The sequence below is a fragment of the Pseudoliparis swirei genome, chromosome 14 (assembly GCF_029220125.1).
Source record: "Pseudoliparis swirei isolate HS2019 ecotype Mariana Trench chromosome 14, NWPU_hadal_v1, whole genome shotgun sequence".
NCBI classification, from domain to species: domain Eukaryota; kingdom Metazoa; phylum Chordata; class Actinopteri; order Perciformes; family Liparidae; genus Pseudoliparis; species Pseudoliparis swirei.
The window spans coordinates 9933034-9956386 of NC_079401.1; the positions used below are offsets into that span (position 1 = coordinate 9933034).

General features: G+C 42.2%; 1 protein-coding gene across 1 annotated transcript in view; it reads left to right on the top strand.

Moving 5' to 3' along the window:
• Window positions 1-23353, top strand: part of LOC130204709 (dystrophin-like) — a 320570-nt gene that overhangs the window by 284427 nt on the left and 12790 nt on the right. The window contains 11 exon segments of the mRNA XM_056431663.1: window positions 816-877; window positions 995-1073; window positions 2788-2793; window positions 5541-5720; window positions 5820-5905; window positions 7311-7468; window positions 12903-13069; window positions 14665-14776; window positions 16577-16713; window positions 20846-20884; window positions 23276-23341. Of these exon segments, the coding sequence (XP_056287638.1) occupies window positions 816-877; window positions 995-1073; window positions 2788-2793; window positions 5541-5720; window positions 5820-5905; window positions 7311-7468; window positions 12903-13069; window positions 14665-14776; window positions 16577-16713; window positions 20846-20884; window positions 23276-23341 (1092 nt within the window).

Below are 23353 nucleotides of genomic sequence, written 5' to 3' on the forward strand. Positions count from 1 at the left end.
CTGTGGGCAGCAGTCACGAGGACAGAATGTATGAGGGAAGAATGACACAGCATCCATCTCCATCTCTTTCTCCCTCTGCCTCTTTTCTCTCTTCTTCTTCTTCCTCTGTCACACCGGTGTGATGCAGTGAGTTATCTGATGTTATTCTCTAAGATTAGAAGATGGAGGGGAGAAACACAAACGACAGGGTTAATGTCGTAGTAGTGTGTGTGTTTTTGTTGTTGTTATTGGGAGATCTAATTCATCATCGTCTGAGATTTATTTATGACCCAAAAGGACTTTATTTTTCATCAGCTTTTTGGATGTTAGTACATGTGGGCAACACTTTAGCCTCCAGCCACTCGACTTGTTTATCAGTGTTGTATTTCTTATCTTATGATTGGTAATTTCTCTAGCTATTTAAAAAATAAATAATTTAATATTCAATTAAATGTATTTTTGTCTTAGGGACCCCTATCACACCGTTTGGCCACGCTCAATGAGATTGGTTAAAAATAGTTTAAAAAATAAATAATAATAGATGATTAATCGAGGCAATGTCGGGGAAGTTGACACATGACAATTTCAAATACTCAACTATTAATACTCAACTACACATATTTGTGGATGTGTCTTAAACAATAAATATGTTTGTGCGTGTGCATCAGAAACACATTTTATGAATCTTATTTCTTTAAATGTGGGTTTTTGTTCACATTTACATATATTGATAATAATGACTCGTGTATATAAATCATACAGTACATGTGTGAATCCATAACTAATGTAGAGACTGTTCTGACCACGCTGTCTCTTTTTTCATGGTGCCCTTCCAGCCACCAGACCCAGACGACATGCTGGGATCATCCCAAGATGGCCGAGCTCTACCAGTCTCTGGGTAAGGTGCCCCCTATCACACACGCGGTCAACAATCAGAGGGGATGAAGAATTTCTGTAACCGTTGGCTACCGTTGACTCCACCAATCTCCTTCACTCTTGGTTTCCCTTTCTTTAGCCGACCTGAACAATGTTCGGTTCTCGGCCTACCGAACGGCCATGAAGCTCCGGCGCCTGCAGAAGGCTCTCTGCTGTGAGTACCCGCCGTATATATATATATATTAGGGCTGTCAATCGATTAAAAAAAATTAACTAATTAATCGCACATTTTGAAATTCATTAATCGCGATTAATCGCAATTAAAAGTTAAAAGTTAAAAGTTCATTCTTTTTAAAGACCAAACTTCACACAGAGCTCTGTTTTCAAAGAGGCTCCTACCTATAAAGTGCCAGCGAGGTATTTAATATTGTGGATGATAAATTGTTTCTTCAGTGAAACATCAGATTAGTAAAAAAAAGAAGTATATTGAGACACATTGGTCCTGTCATCTTTAACACTGAACAGCAGCAGAACCAGTGGCCTTGGTGACTGACTGACATTAACATATGTCATGTTAACCCTCTGGAGGCTGGGCTCATTTTATACATTTTACAACAACAAAAAAATTCACCTTTAAAAGGCTTTTGCATGTGACACACCCCCACGTGTTATACATCAAACATTCCAGAACAATCTCAGCTCTATTCAATGAGGCTCAGTTGTCCTGGTGCCGTGTTCTCTGCTCTCTGACTGACAGGCTGCTATAGAGTTTCACCTGTGAGGTGGGAGGTCCTTTGTGATTTACTGAGTGTTCATTGGTTGTTTTTTTCCCAAAATGATGACAGACAAACGGATTGACCAATCACGGTGAAGGTTTCGTGTGACGAGTTCTTTCCGTGCCGCGTCACCCGACACGTCGCCCCTCCGTTCCTCTGTGTATCAGAGGGGGAGACGGGAGGAAGAAGCAGGAGGAAACCCGACTGATTCATCCACGAGTTTAAACTGATTTCTGATCCTTATTTTCGCGGAGAAATAATTGTTTTAAAAACGGAAACAGTGTCAAACCGTACTGCCGCGGCTTGACACTCGGTTTGAGTGTAAAAACTTCAACGAACACCGGAAGTAAACAAAGTTGCGTTAATTGCGTTAAAATATTTTAGTGCGTTAACGCGGCCAAATTAATCGCATAGATTAACGCGTTAACGCTGACAGCCCTAATATATATATATAGTGTGTATATATACCTTTTCTGAACAGGGTCACATCACTCCTCTCATCATCGAGTGCTCGTCTCATTGTGTTGCAGCCCTCCTACACGCCTCCTTTTGTTCTTTCTTTTTCTCTATTTACATGTTGTTGTTCTTTATTCACCTCATATGCCGCTGCGATCTTCTTCTTCTCCATCATCTCCTCTACACTTATTCCTTAGTGTATGCTTTTTTTTCTCCTCCTCCTTTTCTCCACTCTGCTCTGACTGTGTGTGTGTGTTTACTCATCCTTGGCTCCCGCTGGTGGAGCTGATGAGTGTGAGCCACCTACGAGCTGCTATGTGTGCGATGTATATATCGAGCTATATTGCACAGAAGCACTATTTATTTTCAGGATGCTTTCTAAAGATAGAAATGAACAGGTTTCAAGATTAACCCTGGCAAAAGAAGTGTGTTTACTCTTTCTTCCATTATTCCCAGCGGGACTCAGTGGGCTTGTCTTTCTGTTTCTTCTATTTATCCGCCCCCCCCCCACACACAGTGGTCAAAATACAAATACATCAACTTTTTGTAGAATTAGCTGTTTATTTTCTTCACAGACAATTGTGATTGAACTACATGCATGAGTTTGACATAAACACCTCCAAATAATTCTAATGTTACTCCCTAACTGCTGGATGTGGAAATTGACTTGTATAACACTTTTTGGGTGTTATATTTACAGTTTATTATGCTAAAATAGCCGTTAATGCAGCTTCAAGTGGAAACAACCTTGACAGGCACCAAGATGACATCTGAGTTGTCAGTGTATCTTTCAAGTGTTACTTTTTAATAAAAATGTTCCTTTAGCTTTTATCAAAAGCGACTTAATCATGTTACATTCATACACTGTAGAGTAGACGCAGCTACAGGGAGTGTGTCAGCGGTTAAGAGTCTTGCTCAAGGACACATGGACTAGGGCGGGGATTGAACCGCCAACCCCCTGATTGAAAGACGGAATAAAATTAATCATGACACAAAGTGGATCTAAATGAAATCTATCACTACCTTGATTTAAATTACTTATTAATTTTGTACTGAGTTATAATGAGGATAATGTAAGTACACGGCTCGGCAAAATACATAATGCCTAATATAATTTTTTTTGTTTCAATCAATTCAACCACGATACACATTGAGCGGTCTTGTTTTTCCTTCAATTGACTCATTGATCGCTGGCCTCTGCTCTGCGCCGTCCTTTAGTGGACGTCTTGAACGTTAAAGATGAATAATGCGATGCTTCATTGATCCCTGGAGTCGGCTCACTCTACTGTCCACTCACTCTACTGTCCGCTCACTCTACTGTCCGCTCACTCTACTGTCCACTCACTCTACTGTCCGCTCACTCTACTGTCCACTCACTCTACTGTCCACTCACTCTACTGTCCGCTCACTCTACTGTCCACTTACTCTACTGTCCGCTCACTCTACTGTCCACTCACTCTACTGTCCGCTCACTCTACTGTCCGCTCACTCTACTGTCCACTCACTCTACTGTCCGCTCACTCTACTGTCCGCTCACTCTACTGTCCGCTCACTCTACTGTCCGCTCACTCTACTGTCCACTCACTCTACTGTCCACTCACTCTACTGTCCGCTCACTCTACTGTCCACTCACTCACTCTACTGTCCGCTCACTCTACTGTCCACTCACTCTACTGTCCGCTCACTCTACTGTCTGCTCACTCTACTGTCCGCTCACTCTACTGTCCGCTCACTCTACTGTCCGCTCACTCTACTGTCCGCTCACTCTACTGTCCGCTCACTCTACTGTCCGCTCACTCTACTGTCCGCTCACTCTACTGTCCGCTCACTCTACTGTCCACTCACTCTACTGTCCACTCTACTGTCCGCTCACTCTACTGTCCACTCACTTACTCTACTGTCCACTCACTTACTCTACTGTCCGCTCACTCTACTGTCCACTCACTCACTCACTCTACTGTCCGCTCACTCTACTGTCCACTCACTCTACTGTCCACTCACTCTACTGTCCGCTCACTCTACTGTCCGCTCACTCTACTGTCCACTCACTCTACTGTCCGCTCACTCTACTGTCCACTCACTTACTCTACTGTCCGCTCACTCTACTGTCCGCTCACTCTACTGTCCACTCACTCTACTGTCCACTCACTCTACTGTCCGCTCACTCTACTGTCCACTCACTCTACTGTCCGCTCACTCTACTGTCCACTCACTCTACTGTCCACTCACTCTACTGTCCACTCACTCTACTGTCCACTCACTCTACTGTCCACTCACTCTACTGTCCGCTCACTCTACTGTCCACTCACTCTACTGTCCGCTCACTCTACTGTCCACTCACTCACTCTACTGTCCACTCACTCACTCACTCTACTGTCCACTCACTCACTCTACTGTCCACTCACTCTACTGTCCACTCACTCTACTGTCCACTCACTCACTCTACTGTCCGCTCACTCTACTGTCCACTCACTCTACTGTCCACTCACTCTACTGTCCACTCACTCTACTGTCCGCTCACTCTACTGTCCACTCACTGTCCACTCACTCTACTGTCCACTCACTCTACTGTCCACTCACTCTACTGTCCACTCACTCTACTGTCCGCTCACTCTACTGTCCACTCACTCTACTGTCCGCTCACTCTACTGTCCGCTCACTCTACTGTCCACTCACTCTACTGTCCGCTCACTCTACTGTCCACTCACTCACTCTACTGTCCGCTCACTCTACTGTCCACTCACTCTACTGTCCACTCACTCTACTGTCCGCTCACTCTACTGTCCACTCACTCTACTGTCCACTCACTCTACTGTCCACTCACTCTACTGTCCACTCACTCTACTGTCCACTCACTCTACTGTCCGCTCACTCTACTGTCCACTCACTTACTCTACTGTCCGCTCACTCTACTGTCCGCTCACTCTACTGTCCACTCACTCTACTGTCCACTCACTCTACTGTCCGCTCACTCTACTGTCCACTCACTCTACTGTCCACTCACTCTACTGTCCGCTCACTCTACTGTCCGCTCACTCTACTGTCCACTCACTCACTTACTAACTCTACTGTCTGCTCAATCTACTGTCCCCTCACTCTACTGTCCACTCACTCTACTGTCTGCTCACTCTACTGTTCGCTCACTCTACTGTCCACTCACTCTACTGTCCACTCACTCTACTGTCCACTACTCTACTGTCCGCTCACTTTACTGTCCACTCACTCAACTGTCTACTCACTCTACTGTCCGCTCACTCAACTGTCTACTCACTCTACTGTCCGCTCACTCACTGTGGACTCTGCACCTCTACTGTCCGCTCACTCTACTGTCCACTCACTCTACTGTCCCTGAAGCAGAACGAGCAGCTGTCCTCTCATCCCCTGTCCACCACACCGTCCGCCACTCACTGTCACTACTCCTCTCTCCGCAGCACTTTACCGTCCACACACTACGCCACTACCTACTCTACTGTCCGCTCACTGCCGACATTCAGCTGTCCTGCTCGACATCCCCCTGCTGGCCACCTGTCTGACCAGCTTGTACCAGCGGCTGGAGCAGAGCCACTCGCACCTGGTCAACGTCCCGCTGTGCGTGGACATGTGCCTCAACTGGCTGCTCAACGTCTACGACACGTATGTGTAGCGCGCCGCACACACACACACAGAGAGTTTTATTATATTCAGGGATATTTAACATGTTGTTTTCTTTTCTTTCTTTTTTTGGGTTGTTAGTGGCCGCACCGGAAAGATCCGAACTCTGTCATTCAAAACTGGAATCATCTCACTCTGCAAGGCTCACCTGGAGGATAAATACAGATGTAAGTAATACACAGACACACACACTGCTCTCATCGCTCTGAAACAACTGAGCTAATCAAAGTGGAGCATTAAAACAATGACTCAGCTTCTCCAGGAAATCACAATCTTGTCTAATTTTTGCAGAGCGGCAGAACGTGAACCACACGTCTGCAGCCAGAATATGTGGGCTTTTTTTTCAAGCAGTTAATTATTGCATATACTCAATACTGTTTGTAATGACCTCATCAATCCCAGTCATAATCCTGCTGTATCTCTTGTAATTTCTGGTATCGTCATTGAGTCCTGTTCAGCAGCGGAGTGTATTAATAAGTTGCAATGTTGGAGATTCAGAATTTTAGCTGACATATACAAAATTGTAATAACTCTAATAATACAAAGACGTCTATGTACGGTGTTACTGATGCTAACCAGGTAGCTCCGACCCGTCAAGTGACACATTTACATACAAAAAATAGCCAGTTTTTTGCCCTCATTCCAAAAAAGATAATATTCCTCATAAGCTGTTGGCAAATAATAAAAGAATATTCCACTAATATTCCAGTTTAAGTGCAGGCGTGCATATTTGGATTAACGTAAAGACGACCGCATGCCTCATCCTCATCAGGGGCCAGTGAATCCCACACCGCTGCCATTCTGTTGTGTTCGACGAGTCGACGCTCTAACATGATGTTTATCACATCAAAATATGGACAAATGAACAGAAGGAGCCGCTTTTGCCACATTACTTAAAAATGTGTTACCGGTGCCGTACTTGTTGGACCGCCTGAGCACAGCTGCCACTTTTATTGCTTACACCAACTTCTTGGAAATGTTGGCATTGTGATATTTGAGCAAACCCAAAAACATGTTGTTATCAGAGTCCTCCAATATGTTTAAAAGTAGGTGGGCTTCTCCTTCAGAACCAAAATGTGGGATTTTATTTACTTCAGCTTTGCTAGTTGATTGTTGGTTTGTGGAAAACACAGAGCTGGTCGTAAACAGGAAATTGTTGTAAAACCCCGATCCCCTTTTGTACATGTCCATAAAATGCTCCTAAAACCCAAACAGTATCCACATATCTTAATTAGAACGTGCTCCATTCGGAAAAAGGCCCAATTCTGTATATTCAAACAGAATATGATTGTTTTCATGAGCCTTAACAAATTTGGAATTTAGTTCAGAATAATGGTGGAATAGGAGTGTGTAAGCGTAGTCACTGTCTGAAGAAGAGTTTGGTGGGCAAAGGTAACTGTGACCTAAAAAAATCCCATTCTTGGCCAACATGTAAGAAATTCTATGCTAATTATGTACATTTTAAACAAATATCAAGTGGAGGGGCCCTGATAATGTCCATCAAAAACAGGACCTGTCTGATGTGTGTGTGTGTGTTTGTGTCCCCCCCTCCCCCCTCTCCCCGTCCTCCAGTCTTGTTCAGGCAGGTTGCCAGTGCGACGGGCTTCTGCGACCAGCGCCGCCTGGGTCTCCTCCTCCACGACTCCATCCAGATCCCCCGGCAGCTCGGCGAGGTCGCCTCCTTCGGCGGCTCCAACATCGAGCCCTCCGTCCGGAGCTGCTTCCAGTTTGTACGCGGCGCAGTGACACGATGCACGATACACCCTAAGTGATGCGTTTTGAAGTCACAGGCGGTCGTAAGGAATGCACTCACGGAAATTAGTCACGATAAAATGTGCAACAGCACATAGATAGATAGATATATACTTTATTAATCCCCAAGGGGAAATTAGTTCTCTGCATTTAACCCATCCTTAGTTATTAAGGAGCAGTGGGCTGCAGTGATGCGCCCGGGAAGCAACTGGGGGTTCAGTGCCTTGCTCAAGGACACTTCGACTTGCAACTAATGGGGAGAGCGGGGATCGAACCGACAACCTTGGGGTTGCAGGACGACCCTCTTACCCCACTGAGCTACAGCCGCCCATGTCGTTTGGCGCTGATGCCTAATGCTGCGTTCACACCAAATATCCGCAACGCTTTACTCGCTTGACAAGTTGTGGTTTATAAACTTAATTCGCGCCTTAGAGGGGGCGGGGCTTATCTCCGTGGAAACAGTTATCATTTCCGTCATCCACCATGAAGAACTAACCACTAGTTCTGCTTCATATTTGTTGAGGACATCCCACAAAGTTGGAACATCCAACGTCCTCGTGTCTGGGTTGATAACATAATTATCATATATACAGTATATATACTGTATATATACAGGATATATATTTATTAGGGCTGTCAGCGTTAACGCGTTAATCTATGCGATTAATTTGGCCGCGTTAACGCACTAAAATATTGTAACGCAATTAACGCATTTTTTTTTTTTTTTAAACCGCGGCAGTACGGTTTGACACTTTCCGTTTTTAAAACAATCATTTCTCCGCGAAAATAAGGAGCAGAAATCAGTTTAACTCGTGGATGAATCAGTCGGGTTTCCTCCTGCTCCTCCTTCCTCCCGTCTCCCCCTCTGATACACAGAGGAACGGAGGGCGACGTGTCGGGACACGCGGCGCGGAAAGAACTCGACACACAAAACCTTCAACGTGATTGGTCAAACCAATGAACACTCAGTAAATCACAAAGGACCTCCCACCTCACAGGTTAGGCTCATTTAGCAGCCTGTCAGACAACCAGAGGACACGGCGCGAGGACAATGAGGCTCATTTCAGAGCTGAGATTGTTCTGGAATGTTTGATGTATAACACGTGGGGGTGTGTCACATGCAAAAGACTTTAAACGGTGAATTTAATTTATTTTGTAAAATGTATAAAATGCCCCCAGCCTCCAGAGGGTTAACGTGACATATTTGAATGTCAGTCAGTCACCAAGGCCACTGGTTCTGCTGCTGTTCAGTGTTAAAGATGACAGGACCAATGGGGTCTCAATATACTTCTTTTTTTTTACTAATCTGATGTTTCACTGAAGAAACAATTTATCATCCACGATATTAAATACCTCGCTGGCACTTTATATGTAGGAGCCTCTTTGAAAACACAGCTCTGTGGGAAGTTTTGTCTTTAAAAAGAAGGGAAACACTTTTAAACGGTGAATTTTGTTTTGTTTTGTAAAATGTATAAAATGAGCCCAGCCTCCAGAGGGTTAACGTGACATATTTGAATGTCAGTCAGTTATCAAGGCCACTGGTTCTGCTGTGTTCAATGTTAAAGATGACAGGACCAATGGGGTCTTAATATACTTTTTTTTTTACTAATCTGATGTTTCACTGAAGAAACAATTTATCATCCAAGATATAAAATACCTCGCTGGCACTTTATAGGTAGGAGCCGCTTTGAAAACACAGCTCTGTGTGAAGTTTTGTCTGTAAAAAGAATGAACTTTTAACTTTTAACTTTTAATTGCGATTAATTAATCGCAATTTCAAAATGTGCGATTAATTAGTTAATTTTTTTTAATCGATTGACAGCCCTAATATTTATACATAACATCACGTAGGCTTACACAGCTCGATGACTTTCCCCGACTACGTCTGGATGGCTGCCGCTTCTAGCGTTACTAGAGTAGCAGCCACCAGTTCAACGCAGTTTTAAATATTCCGGCGAAAATTCACGTAAATCGCAACCTCCACGTCTGTGCGTTGACTTTGCTTATGGGATCTACTGGAGCGAAAAACTCGCAACACTTTTGGTGTGAACGCAGCATAAGGCCCTTCAGGTGAAGGTCACAATTGTCTAATGAGTATGTACATCAAGCTAAATTAGATTTATTTATCGAAAGCAACCTGGCTATGGACACTTACAGAAAATAATGACCAAACATTGATAAAAGCAAGGCTAATAAAAACAAGAGGGAGAACAAGTGCATGGTGGATCCAAGTAAATAGGACCAGAGACAGCTTGCAGAGGATCAAACAAATGATCACTGACAGCTGCAGGGGTGTATCAGGGATGGAAACATGGACAAATCTGACAAACATGAGAGAATGAAATGAACACCTGCACATGGGCGTTTAAATCATAAAGGGTGTTATAGCGAGGAAAGTCGCCAGTTCTCGAGACCAACGTTCCCTTTGTGTCTTTTAAAGCTTGGCCGACAGCATCAACGTTTTTTCCTCCAAAGGAGTCCAGTACCGGATTATCCCTAATCACACCCCCCCTCCGAAAAAAAATCTCCAGGCCAGTGTTCCCTACTCGTTTCAAATGATGGCAGCTGGCAGCTCTATAGCTCCCAAAAAACAAAAAGGAAAAATCTTGCAAGAAAGTTGCCAAATCGCCATCGCTGACAGCTCGTCTCTCAAAGCCACAACCCCCAAAGTTGTTATCATGAAGGTAAACAACCATCATGGCTATTGTTAGAAATCACAGCTGTCACGCTAGCAGCTTGTGAAGGACTCTGACGAGCATCGCATGGGCAGACATGACATGTTCAATGAAATGATTGGACGTGCGTGTGTCACCATCCGGACGACAGCCACAGACATCGAATGTTTTATTTTTTATGCCAGAGCATTCAATATTCATTGATTGCTGTCAGGATGTAATGAGAGAGAAATGTAAGGAGATTACCAACACTGCCTGTCCCAACTTTGAACACCAAAATTGTCTTTTCCCCTCAAATGTAGTCTGACTGTTCAGTAATCGTCGTGTTTATGAAAGGAATATTGTGGACATCTTTTTGAAGGGGGGTCGTATGAAGTAGTTAGCCACCAGTTTGGAGAAACATACCAGCACGGTAGCAAAGTCGTGGATGGGGGAAGCAGCTTAACAGACTTTAGACAACTACAAAAAAATCATATTTCATTTTAAAGTGTACCCTTTATTTATAATATTGTCACGGCTTTTGCTCGGAACGGAAGCCGTTATCCATGCTCTCTTCAAAGCCTCAAGAGCCATTTTGGTGAGTGGTTGAGTTTATGGCTTTTAGCCTCAGTTTTAGCATTATATAATTGTTGTATGCATCATATTCCTATTTTAAGACTCAATGCATGATCAAGTTGAATTACAAAAAACAAAAGTCGAAAAGTAACTACGAAGGAGTTTTTTAAAATATACTTCCCATGGTGTCAACAGCGACAGCTGATAAAACCTAGAGCAACAAAAGGGTCGTTGTCAGAAATGAGACACATTCATCAAGCTCAGTTTAACATTGCAGACCCATTGGTCCTAAAACGACGAATGAAAAACCTGATATTTGTGGGCTGTCAATATCATATCGTCATTATGGTACGGCAGTGGTTTTCACACTTTTTCTGTCGCGCCGAGGAAGAAGGATGTTCACGCCCACTGCCCCAACAAAATTATAACAAAATGGTCCATGCTGAATTTATATTGAAGTAACAACTTTTTGTTTTGTAATATTTCGCAATCAATTAAACCAGAGTGCTCCATCAAACAAAAAACTAATACGTTTTCAATAACTTTATTAGAATACAAATACAGTTCTATCTGTGCAAAGAATAACTAATAGTTGGCAAACAATAGCTTATTTTGTCTGCAATTAACCTTCTTTACACTGAATATCTTTTCATGATAATAACAATAAAGTGCAACCTGTGAAAAACTAAGAAAAAACAAGTTAAAATATTTGGCAATAAAGAGTTTTTACTGAGTTTTACACAGCATATCTTTTCAAAATAATAATGTGCAAGCTTTGCAAAACAGTGCAGATATGCGTGAGTCATCATTTTTATACACTGCATTGAGCTTTCCACTACACCACTTTTTAAAACGGGGTTGCAGGCTTGACACGGCCACTTTCAATAAAGCTCAATGTTGAGCTCTTGTTTTGAAGGGCAACAACAGGAACGTTAAAAGCCGAACTCACGGAGATTCTTGGCAAATCGCCAAGAATCTGGGCTGTCAAGCATTGCAGCGTAACCTGTTAATGCCGTAATGTAAACATTTACACTAAAGTACAGGCATTGCACTCTTTATTTATTAATCACTTTGTTTTCTGTCTGTGTACTTTGTAATATGCGAAGTTCTCAATAAATGTCTACAAAATCTGCATTTACCCTCGCGCCCCACCTGTAATGCCTTGGCGACCCACTAGAGGGTCGTTTGAGAACCACTGGTAAGGTAGGGATGTTTATTGTCAGTACAGCAGTAACAGGTAAAAAACATGTATAAAATCATTAAGACAGGACATTCTAATTAAAAACATCCCAGAACTTTTCATTAGCATTAGATGGAATAAATAAGTCAAGAAACATTCCAGACTTTAAATGTGATTTACACTGTAAATGTGTCATTTTTAAACAAGAGACATGGGGGAAAAAGGCTGCGTAGTCTTTAAAAAATATCAAGAAATTGCACATTTGTATTTCCATTATTTAATTTGTCGGGGAATATTTTCAGCATTGGATTAATCCCCAATGGGTGCTCTGGTATTTTGGGACAGCTGGACAGTTTATGTCGGATTGAGTCAAAATAAACTTCTGTGTGTGTCACACCCAGTGGAACAGTGAAACTCATTGATGGCTTTTTAATCGTTTTTTAATCGACATCTCTGGCACAGAGGGAAAGAAATATCAGACTTCAGCTTCACACACAGTACTTATTAGTAGATAGATTTATTTACCAACCGGTTGAGTCCACAGTTTTTTTACTTGTTTTTTTACTCTTACAAAATATGAGGGAAATCGAATGTTTTAAAATGCATTAAATCTGTTCTCTTAGCTCTGTGTTTAAAGCAAGTCGACAGTAAATTCATTGTTTATTGAATTCGTAAAAAAAATAATGAAAAAAAGATAAACTTCAATTAATTCTTCTTGAGACAAGGTCAAATTGAAACATGGCAGCACAGCTCAGCCGGACTCTAGACAAGCTGATTTGATTTACTCACTAGTCATACGTGTCATAAGATGGAGAGAATAGACTTTAAAAAAGTGGTGTTTTTATTCATGTTGGACGTTTTTTGTTTTGTTTTTGAGAAGCTAAACGCCAACGAATATCGACTTTAGCAGAACACATGCAGTCCTGTCTGTGTGTGTGTGTGTGTGTGTGTGTTTGTTTTATTTGCAAAACCACGCTTAACGCAAGTTAATCTTCTTCCCAGGCCAATAACAAACCTGAGCTGGAAGCCGCCATGTTCCTGGACTGGATGCGCCTGGAGCCCCAGTCCATGGTGTGGCTGCCCGTCCTGCACCGTGTCGCCGCCGCCGAGACCGCCAAGCACCAAGCCAAGTGTAACATCTGCAAGGAGTGTCCCATCATAGGGTTCAGGTCGGTGGAGCCACTCAGTCTCACCTTTCATTTTCAGAATATTCATGTTTTTCTTTGTCAAGGGCATAAACGGTGAACTTTTCACATGTAATCCGCCTCCGAGCGGCACATCCGAATGTCTAATGAAGAGAAATGAGCAGAATTGTAGTATTATATTCTTCATCTTCATACAGTGCGATAATACACAACTCTAATTTAATTTTCAAAGGTTGAAACTGAGTTGCGTGCAACGGCTTATAATATTTAATAAATCAATAGCTGTGGAGAAGACATTGCTTTTATTGTGGAGATAATACAGAGAAGCATTCTCACCCACATTGTGTTCTTCTTTAGTCCAACAGAAAGACAACAGAAGCAGGATTTCTCATATTTATGTGTGTGTGTTGCACACAAACACACACACACACACAGGAGAAAACAATTAAAAAAGAGAGATGGCTCCTTGGTTGTCTCCACAAAGCAGTTCTCTTTATCATGACTGGTGTTTTATAACCAGCTATTTGAAAATGTGACCCTTCAGCATCTATTCAAAGAAGCTGTTTTGATAATTGTCAAATTTATGTCACCAGGGAGTCGGTTGAATTTGTAAGCAGCACTCATACCAAACATTTTTATCCTGTACATAATTGCAAGGGCAGTTGAGTCTGATAGTAATGTTATCTCCTGTGTTAACAGGTATAAAACAAACAAACAAAATTTGCCAAGATAATCTTTTAAAGTTTTTTTTTCATCATCAGTGCAACAGGCGGGAAAAAGTCTTGCCAGGTGATTTTCTTTTATTATTTTTGTAGTTTATATTGATAATACTCATTGCCCAAATTGCGCCACTACGTCTTTTTACTAAAAGCCCTGAAGTTATGTTTCATTCATTCTAAACACAAATTGCATAAGTTGTGTGTTACCAAGTTTCTAAATTATAACTTACCTGGAAAAAAACATGAATGTGTTAAGTCCATCGGCCTCTTGTGGCCGAAATGAGTATTACAAAAACTGACACTGACAAATATTAACAGACTTTATAAATAGTATCCTGGCAAAACCTCTCCGCCTGCTCTTAAGCCATACATTTAGAAGAGAAACAATTTAAATCTGACTTAGAAAATGAAAAATATATATATTATTTCAGTAAAAACAAATACGTTTCACACTTTCATAGAATCCCCAGAGTTGAGATCCAGCTGTGAACCTAAATCTCCACAGTAAAACAGCCTAACTTGTTTGTGTTTTGTTATGTCTCACTAGAGGTTGGGACTCATAAAAGGGAGGTGAGGTGTGTAGGCTCTATTGTTGGTGGGCCCCTTCATTACAAGAGCAGCGATACATTTCAATGAAGAGTCCCAGGGCCAGAGAATAAATATCTCATTTAGTTACTGGGCTGAAAGAATTGTAACTACTTCTACCCTGGAGAAAACAGAGCTATAAATTGACCTCCTTTATTGATTCTCTTTCTTTCTATTCCTGCTCCTCCACCATCTCCCTTTTTTTTTCTTGCTCTCTTTTCCTTTCACTCCCACGTCTCCTCTCTTCCCTCCTTTTGTCTTTTGCCCTTTTTACTTTCTCGACCTCCCTCCTGCGCTCTATCTTTCTCTCCCCAGATATCGGAGTCTGAAACATTTCAACTATGACATTTGCCAAAGCTGCTTTTTCTCCGGTCGCGTCGCCAAGGGACACAAGATGCAGTATCCCATGGTCGAGTACTGCACTCCGGTATAAATATATTCATATTCCTGCACTGCATGCGTAAATGAACGCGTTGAAAAACGGGAATTCTTTCCGATGCCAGACGCGTCAAATACTTTTCTTCCTCCTGTTGCGAAGTGAAAACCATCTGCATGTCGAGATCTGGGCAGTTGTCCCGAGTGTGTTGATACTTTTCCTCCCTGTACACTACAGTATATATTTAATTTCAACTGTGTGTCACCAGCCATTTTTGTATATTTAACTTCCTGCAGTCATGACAGCTAATGACCCGAATTCAAATATAGGATTAAAATATGCAACAAACACGAGTGAGATGACATAACACGCACTGCATTCTGGTCCGGGATATAACATATTGTCACTCACATCAACAGAGAACTCGCAGTGTTCATTAAAGCTGCACTTAGCCATGTTTTAATTCTTGACTATCCACAACTCTCATGTCTATGTCTAGCAGGCGATAAGCACAGCACAACATGTACGTTGCTTACACATTTGTTTGTTTACAATTTAAACACATTATATGTATGGTGTAATTTGTCAACTTTTGGGAGTTGCTCTTTGGCAGAAATGTTGTATTAGCTTTGCTAGCTGTTTCCCACCTATTTTTTATGCTGGTGCTAAGCTAATTGGCTAGCTTCATACTTAGCATAAAGACACGAGTGGTATCGGCCTTCTCGGCTTACTCTGTGCAAGAACGCCAATCGACACATTCCCTAACTGTCAAACTATTTACTTAAAGAGGGTACCAACAACCAACGTGAACGATAATGTCGGCTCCTAGCTTGGTGAACACAGAGGAGCGTTTAGCCGTTAAAGAGCCCGATGTTTCTCTCAGGAGACGGGAGAGACCAAGCTGCTGCACCAGGAGGGGCATAAACGTTTTGGGCCATATCTGACATGATCCAGAATGTCATGGAAACTCCTCTTGAGTTTTATAGAAGGGCCACAGTGTAAATGTCAAAGTATGCAAGAAAACACTCTCCTGTGGTGTCGCATTAAACCTGACGCGGTCGACGTATTTTCCGACATACAGGACTGTCTCAGAAAATTAGAATATTGTGATAAAGTTCTTTATTTTCTGTAATGCAATTAAAAAAACAAAAATGTCATGCATTCTGGATTCATTACAAATCAACTGAAATATTGCAAGCCTTTTATTCTTTTAATATTGCTGATTATGGCTTACAGCTTAAGAAAACTCTAAAATCCTATCTCATAAAATTTGAATATTTCCTCAGACCAAGTTAAAAAAAAGATTTATAACAGCAAAACAAAATCAAACATTTGAAAATGTGTTTCCAGGTGTTTCGAGTTAATTAGACGATTCTAGTGATTTGTTTAATACCCTACTAGTATACTTTTTCATGATATTCTAATATTTAGAAATAGGATATTTGAGTTTTCTTAAGCTGTAAGCCATAATCAGCAATATTAAAAGAATAAAAGGCTTGCAATATTTCAGTTGATTTGTAATGAATCCAGAATGCATGACATTTTTGTTTTTTAAATTGCATTACAGAAAATAAAGAACTTTATCACAATATTCTAATTTTCTGAGACAGTCCTGTAGAGTGTAAATAAATGGTTAAAGGCAAAGGGTAGAAAAAAAAGACTTATAACTGTAATGACACACTGAGACCCGACAACAAGGGTGTTAACTTCTCTCACTAGATGTGGGAATAAAGGCAAAAGGGCTTTAAATACATAAGTGGCATGTTCCTTCTGTACAAGGTGTGTGCGGGGGTATTTCTTCCCGCTCTCGTGGAGTGAACAAAGCCACCTTTGTGTCCTGTCTCTCTCCAGACTACATCGGGGGAGGATGTCCGGGACTTTGCCAAGGTGCTGAAGAACAAATTCAGGACTAAGCGCTACTTTGCCAAACACCCACGCATGGGCTACCTGCCCGTCCAGACCATCTTGGAAGGGGACAACATGGAAACGTGAGTCTCTCACACACACACAGGCAAACAGAAAGAGAAAGAAGGTTTGTTTTTTGTTTTTTTATAAATCTAGGGCACATTTTTCACGCAAGTAGATCCCATGCAAAGTCAACGTACAGATGCGGCTGGTTGCGATTGTTGAGAATTTGCACCGGACGGATGCGAACGGCGCAGATTTTGGGTTGATGACCCGACATCACTCGGTGTAAAAGTCACCGAGCTGTTTGAGCCGACGGTTGATGCTATGTATAAATATAGATATATATTATATTAATGTTATGAACCCAAACACGAGGGCGTTAGATATTCCAACATTTGTAGGATGTCCTCAACAAGTATAAAGCAGAACTAGTGGTTAGTGCAGGGGTGGGCAAACTTTTTGACTCGCGGGCCACAATCGGTTCTAAAATGTGACAGAGGGGCCGGGCCAGGAGCATTTGGACACGCAATGTAATTTATTAAACCTGGAGATTGCGTCTGTTTTTTATACATTTCAATTTAAGGTGCAAAGTTAAAGTAATCAACATTTACTGGAAAGAGATCAATGGAATCACTTTCAACATTCAAAACAAATTATTACCCAACGAAATACTCAAGCTCAATAATTTCTAATTGTTTTAAACCCATAAAATAATGGACGGATTGTCCTGAGAGATGGACTGTATTAAATATCCTGCCTGCAGCAGAAACTAGAAAGGGGTCTTTAAATTGAGGGCGATGTTCGGCATCATCTGGTCAGCATGTGTATGAACCCGTCACAAACAGACTGACAGCGCTTTACTCGAGAAAATATGACCCTAAAGCTGACAATTGAAGTTCGATTTTTAAAAATTATTCATATCTCTTCTGAAAACACACCTTTACTCATGTGGACCAACTGTTTTGGTGTTTGAAATTGGTTTACCAAAGGTCATAGGTTCACAAAAGCAGTGAAATATCTGAATACAATGCTAGATACATGTAATTGCACCTGTCCATCCTGGAGAGGGATCCTCCTCTGTTCTCTCCTGAAGGGTTCTTCCCCCTGAAGGGTTATTTGGGAGTTTTTCCTGATCCGATGTGAGGTCAAAGGTCAGGGATGTCTATATGTACATGTGAGGTTAAAGGTCTGGGATGTCTATATGTACAGATTGTAAAGCACTCAGAGACAAATTTTTAATATTGGGCTCTACAAATAAACTGAATTGAATTGATTTAAATAAATGAGGAAAACCACATTTTGTATTACCGTTTTTTGAGTAAAAATGATGTGGTCTGTCACACATTCACCAAAATGATAAAGATGGGACTGAGAAATAACTTCATATCGCAGATAAAGTTTCATGGGGTGTGTGCAAATAAAAAATGACCATTACATTTTTTAAATATAAATATGTATTGTACATAGAAAAAAAAAAAATTCTACATTATATACATGTTGAGAAATAGAAAACAGAACACAACTATTGACACAGACTATTTACAATATGGCTTCACTATAATAACATCATGTCATCGTGTCACGAGACCTCTCTGCTGGCCGGGCAGGTGGAGCTGCAGGTGGAGCTGCAGGCGCTGGTGAATCCTCTCTGTAAAATACAATACTAGTCAGCACTGCGCACACGTGACGGACACCGTGACACGTAACGTGTAGTAAAGACTCTTACCCGGTCCAAGTGGCTCTCTTCTGGCTGCGTGTTCCTCCTCGTGGCTCTGCAGCCCCTCCAGGCTCCGCGCTGCTCGCCAAAATCACTGGGCTGTTTCTAAATGAGCCTCACCTGTGTGGTGGGAGGTCCTTTGTGATTTACTGAGTGTTCATTGGTTGTTTTTTTCCCAAAATGTTGACAGACAAACGGATTGACAAAGCACGGTGAAGGGTTTCGTGTGACGAGTTCTTTCCGCGCCAACGCACACCGGAAGTAAACAAAGTCGCGATTTGGAAAAGTTCGGCGGGCCGGATTAAAAAGCCGAACGGGCCGGATGTGGCCCGCGGGCCGTAGTTTGCCCATGTCTGGGTTAGTGGATGGCAAAAATAAGAAGTGTTTCCATGGAGTAAAGTCACAGAGATAAGCCCCGCCCCCTCTAAGGCGCGAATTAAGTGATTGACGCGAAAAGCCACAAATAGTCAAGCGAGTAAACTCGCGCAAATATTCACAACGCTTTTGGTGTGAACGCAGCATTAGGAACATTTCTCTGATCACACACAGATATTTCATTCAACCCTGTGCATACACACACATTGAAACCTGTGCATACACACACATTGAGACCTGTGCATACGCACACATTGAGACCTGTGCATACACACACATTGAGACCTGTGCATACGCACACATTGAGACCTGTGCATACACACACATTGAGACCTGTGCATACGCACACATTGAGACCTGTGCATACACACACATTGAGACCTGTGCATACGCACACATTGAGACCTGTGCATACACACACATTGAGACCTGTGCATACGCACACATTGAGACCTGTGCATACACATACATTGAGACCTGTGAATACGCACACATTGAGACCTGTGCATACACACACATTGAGACCTGTGCATACGCACACATTGAGACCTGTGCATACACACACATTGAGACCTGTGCATACGCACACATTGAGACCTGTGCATACGCACACATTGAGACCTGTGCATACGCACACATTGAGACCTGTGCATACGCACACATTGAGACCTGTGCATACGCACACATTGAGACCTGTGCATACGCACACATTGAGACCTGTGCATACGCACACATTGAGACCTGTGCATACGCACATTGAGACCTGTGCATACGCACACATTGAGACCTGTGCATACACACACATTGAGACCTGTGCATACACACACATTGAGACCTGTGCATACACACATTGAGACCTGTGCATACACACATTGAGACCTGTGCATACACACACATTGAGACCTGTGCATACACACACATTGAGACCTGTGCATACACACACATTGAGACCTGTGCATACACACACATTGAGACCTGTGCATACACACACATTGAGACCTGTGCATACACACACATTGAGACCTGTGCATACGCACACATTGAGACCTGTGCATACACACACATTGAGACCTGTGCATACACACACATTGAGACCTGTGCATACACACACATTGAGACCTGTGCATACACACACATTGAGACCTGTGCATACGCACACATTGAGACCTGTGCATACGCACACATTGAGACCTGTGCATACACACACATTGAGACCTGTGCATACACACACATTGAAACCTGTGCATACACACACATTGAGACCTGTGCATACACACACATTGAGACCTGTGCATACACACACATTGAGACCTGTGCATACGCACACATTGAGACCTGTGCATACACACATTGAGACCTGTGCATACACACATTGAGACCTGTGCATACACACACATTGAGACCTGTGCATACACACACATTGAGACCTGTGCATACGCACACATTGAAACCTGTGCATACACACACATTGAGACCTGTGCATACACACACATTGAGACCTGTGCATACACACACATTGAGACCTGTGCATACGCACACATTGAGACCTGTGCATACGCACACATTGAGACCTGTGCATACGCACACATTGAGACCTGTGCATACGCACACATTGAGACCTGTGCATACGCACACATTGAAACCTGTGAATACGCACACATTGAGACCTGTGCATACGCACACATTGAGACCTGTGCATACGCACACATTGAGACCTGTGCATACGCACACATTGAGACCTGTGCATACGCACACATTGAGACCTGTGCATACGCACACATTGAGACCTGTGCATACGCACACATTGAGACCTGTGCATACGCACACATTGAGACCTGTGCATACACACACATTGAGACCTGTGCATACACACACCGCATACACATACACAAATGCTGATGCATCATCAATTCCTTATTACTTCCGGTATGTTTTGTATGTCTGTGTGACATGTGCGCCATAACTCGTATTTGTTCACGCTGTCTTGTTTGTGTCAATGTGGCTGCACCCCGCCCCTCTCTGCCCCCTCCGTACTACAGCTCCCATTAAGCCTTGCTGCGTCGTGTCCTCACACCTCCTGTATCATCATCTATCGTTTTTTTTCTTCTCTCTTCTTTCAGTCCCATCACTCTGATCAACTTCTGGCCCGTAGACCATGCGTGAGTACCTGGCTGGCACATGTGCACACACACACAGACACACACACAAACACACACACACCGGGGGTTTAAATAGACACAGAGAGAACAAGACGCACGTACATATGCGCGTGTGACTATTTACTAAAAGTCCCAACTCCACCATGGCGATTTGTAGGCGCTTGCAGGTGTACGGAATATTCTGCTTCTGTCCATATTTGTTGACGGTAAGCCTTTCAAAAAACAACATTTTGATTTTTGCACACTAGACGGCTAGACTTTTAATAGATAATAATTTTGCACTAATGTCGTGCGCGTTGTCCTCTGCTATGATTTCTAGACCCCGATCAAACACACAAAACACACACTCACTCTGTACTTCTATCTTTGTGAGGACCCTTATTGACATAATATATTCCCTAACCTTAACCGTCACAACAAAATGTATTAGCCTTAGCTAATCCAAATTCTTTCCTGAACCTTTAACCAAGCCGTAAACCTCAAACAGACCTTTGGAGAAGTGACGAACGACCTAAAATGTCCTCACACACTCGATTCCGCCCCCATTGTATACGTATTGTTGTTTTGCCATTCTCTTTGAAGCTGTGGCGGGTTTACATCTCATATTTTCTCCCTGCTGCTCGCTCCGACATCACCCTGGTTCGGATTTTAAATGAAAACTATCCAGGCCAGAAAGAAACATCCAACTGTGATGATTTAGTACATAAAAAAAATAATGTTGAACTCACTTGTTGACCTGTTCAAGCCATGAATGCCACAACGCTCCGACTGAAAAGTGTCTGATGGTGTTCCACTGTGGCTTTAGTGTCATATATCATTTCTGAGTGATGTGTCACTATTAATTATTAGTATGCAGCTGCTTAAAAGCACAATGTCACACACATATGACCTTTCATCTTTATCGAATGATTTTAATTTAAATATACTTCAGTCAGCACACAGCGTTCAATTCAATTCTGCTTATTTTCGTTCTTTGCTCCGGTCACATTTTACTCATTGTGGCATCTTTTTTCAGAATAATAAATAAGTCCTGAACCTCTAATGGAACCATACACTCATGGCTAGAAGAAGGGATCATTCAAGTGCCATTCAAGTGCCATTCAACACAACTGGAATACCATAAATGATTTCCTATATTTTATAGTGTGTGGAATCTATATAAATATGTATAGATAGCTTGTCAAAGTGTTCCCAATATAGATAGAGACACTTTGACACAATGTCCATGAGCAAATAGCAATGTTTTAGCATAATGGATAACATTTTGCCAACGAAAATGTCTCTTTAAAAATAGGAAAAAACCCTGTATGCAAGCATAAACCAAAACACTAGTGTCACACTACTGATGTGTCTTATCTGCAAGTGGCAATCTGTTTCTAAGTGGCACACGGCAGCGACACTTCATCCCCAGCGGAATATGTTTGTCGTGAATGGCTATTTGTAAAATGTTTATTTCCAGGCCTGGAAAAGTCCTGAAGAAAAAAAATGCCCAAAGTTTTGGAAAAGTCATGGAAATGTGTTGTATTCATCTGTGCATTTACGCTGAGTTTTAAATAATTAATATGCTTTTAAAATAATGACGCTCAAAATATAAGGCGGCATACGCTATCTCACACTCACAGCGCAGATTGTTCGTGCTGAAAGTGAACGCACCTTAACTTTTAATCAAACTATTTTCTATCATTCATTCGTGTCATTTAAGGTTTTACATTGTCTCACTTTTTTATGTATACAGCGAGACTTCACAAAATGTTTGGTCATGGAAATTTGGTTTAAAGTCCTGGAAATCCATTGGTCAACTATGTATGAACCCTGATACAATACCAGATAGCTATTTTTTATATTTATGGCCCATCTGTACCACCGTAACACACGCTAACTGTGGCCAGTGGCAAATAGATGATTTAGAATCAAGACTATATGTGTTTGGAATATTAATTGTTTCTTTCCTCATTCATTCACCTTTACTTGGTGATGAGGACTCATCCGTCAGCTCTTAACAGATAAAACCTCCAATCGTCAAGGTGCCTTCTGCAAATCGACAATTTAAAGCATTTAAGAGTCAAAACCCTCATTTCTCAAGGAATAAAACACTCCAGGAAAAAAGGTGTACTTAGAGGTTAATGATGAGAAAATACAGATTTTTGTTCCCGGTGAGATCTCTGATCCGTCTTTTTGAAGTGAAGGCAAAGATATTCCAAACCAGGACTGCAGGATAGAAGCGGGGAAGCTAATTTACAGAGTATTTCACACCGCCACACACTCGACTCGTGGATCTCCTGTGGATCCACGCGGCTTGAGGCCAGTGTGAGTCGGGATTAATAAATCCCTCCCGGTTAGATTTAGCATCTCTTTGCATTCCTTCTTGTTTCTCTCTCTCTCTCTCTCCAGGCCTGGATCGTCCCCTCAACTCTCGCATGACGACACGCACACTCGGATCGAGCACTACGCCAACCGGTAAACGCACCA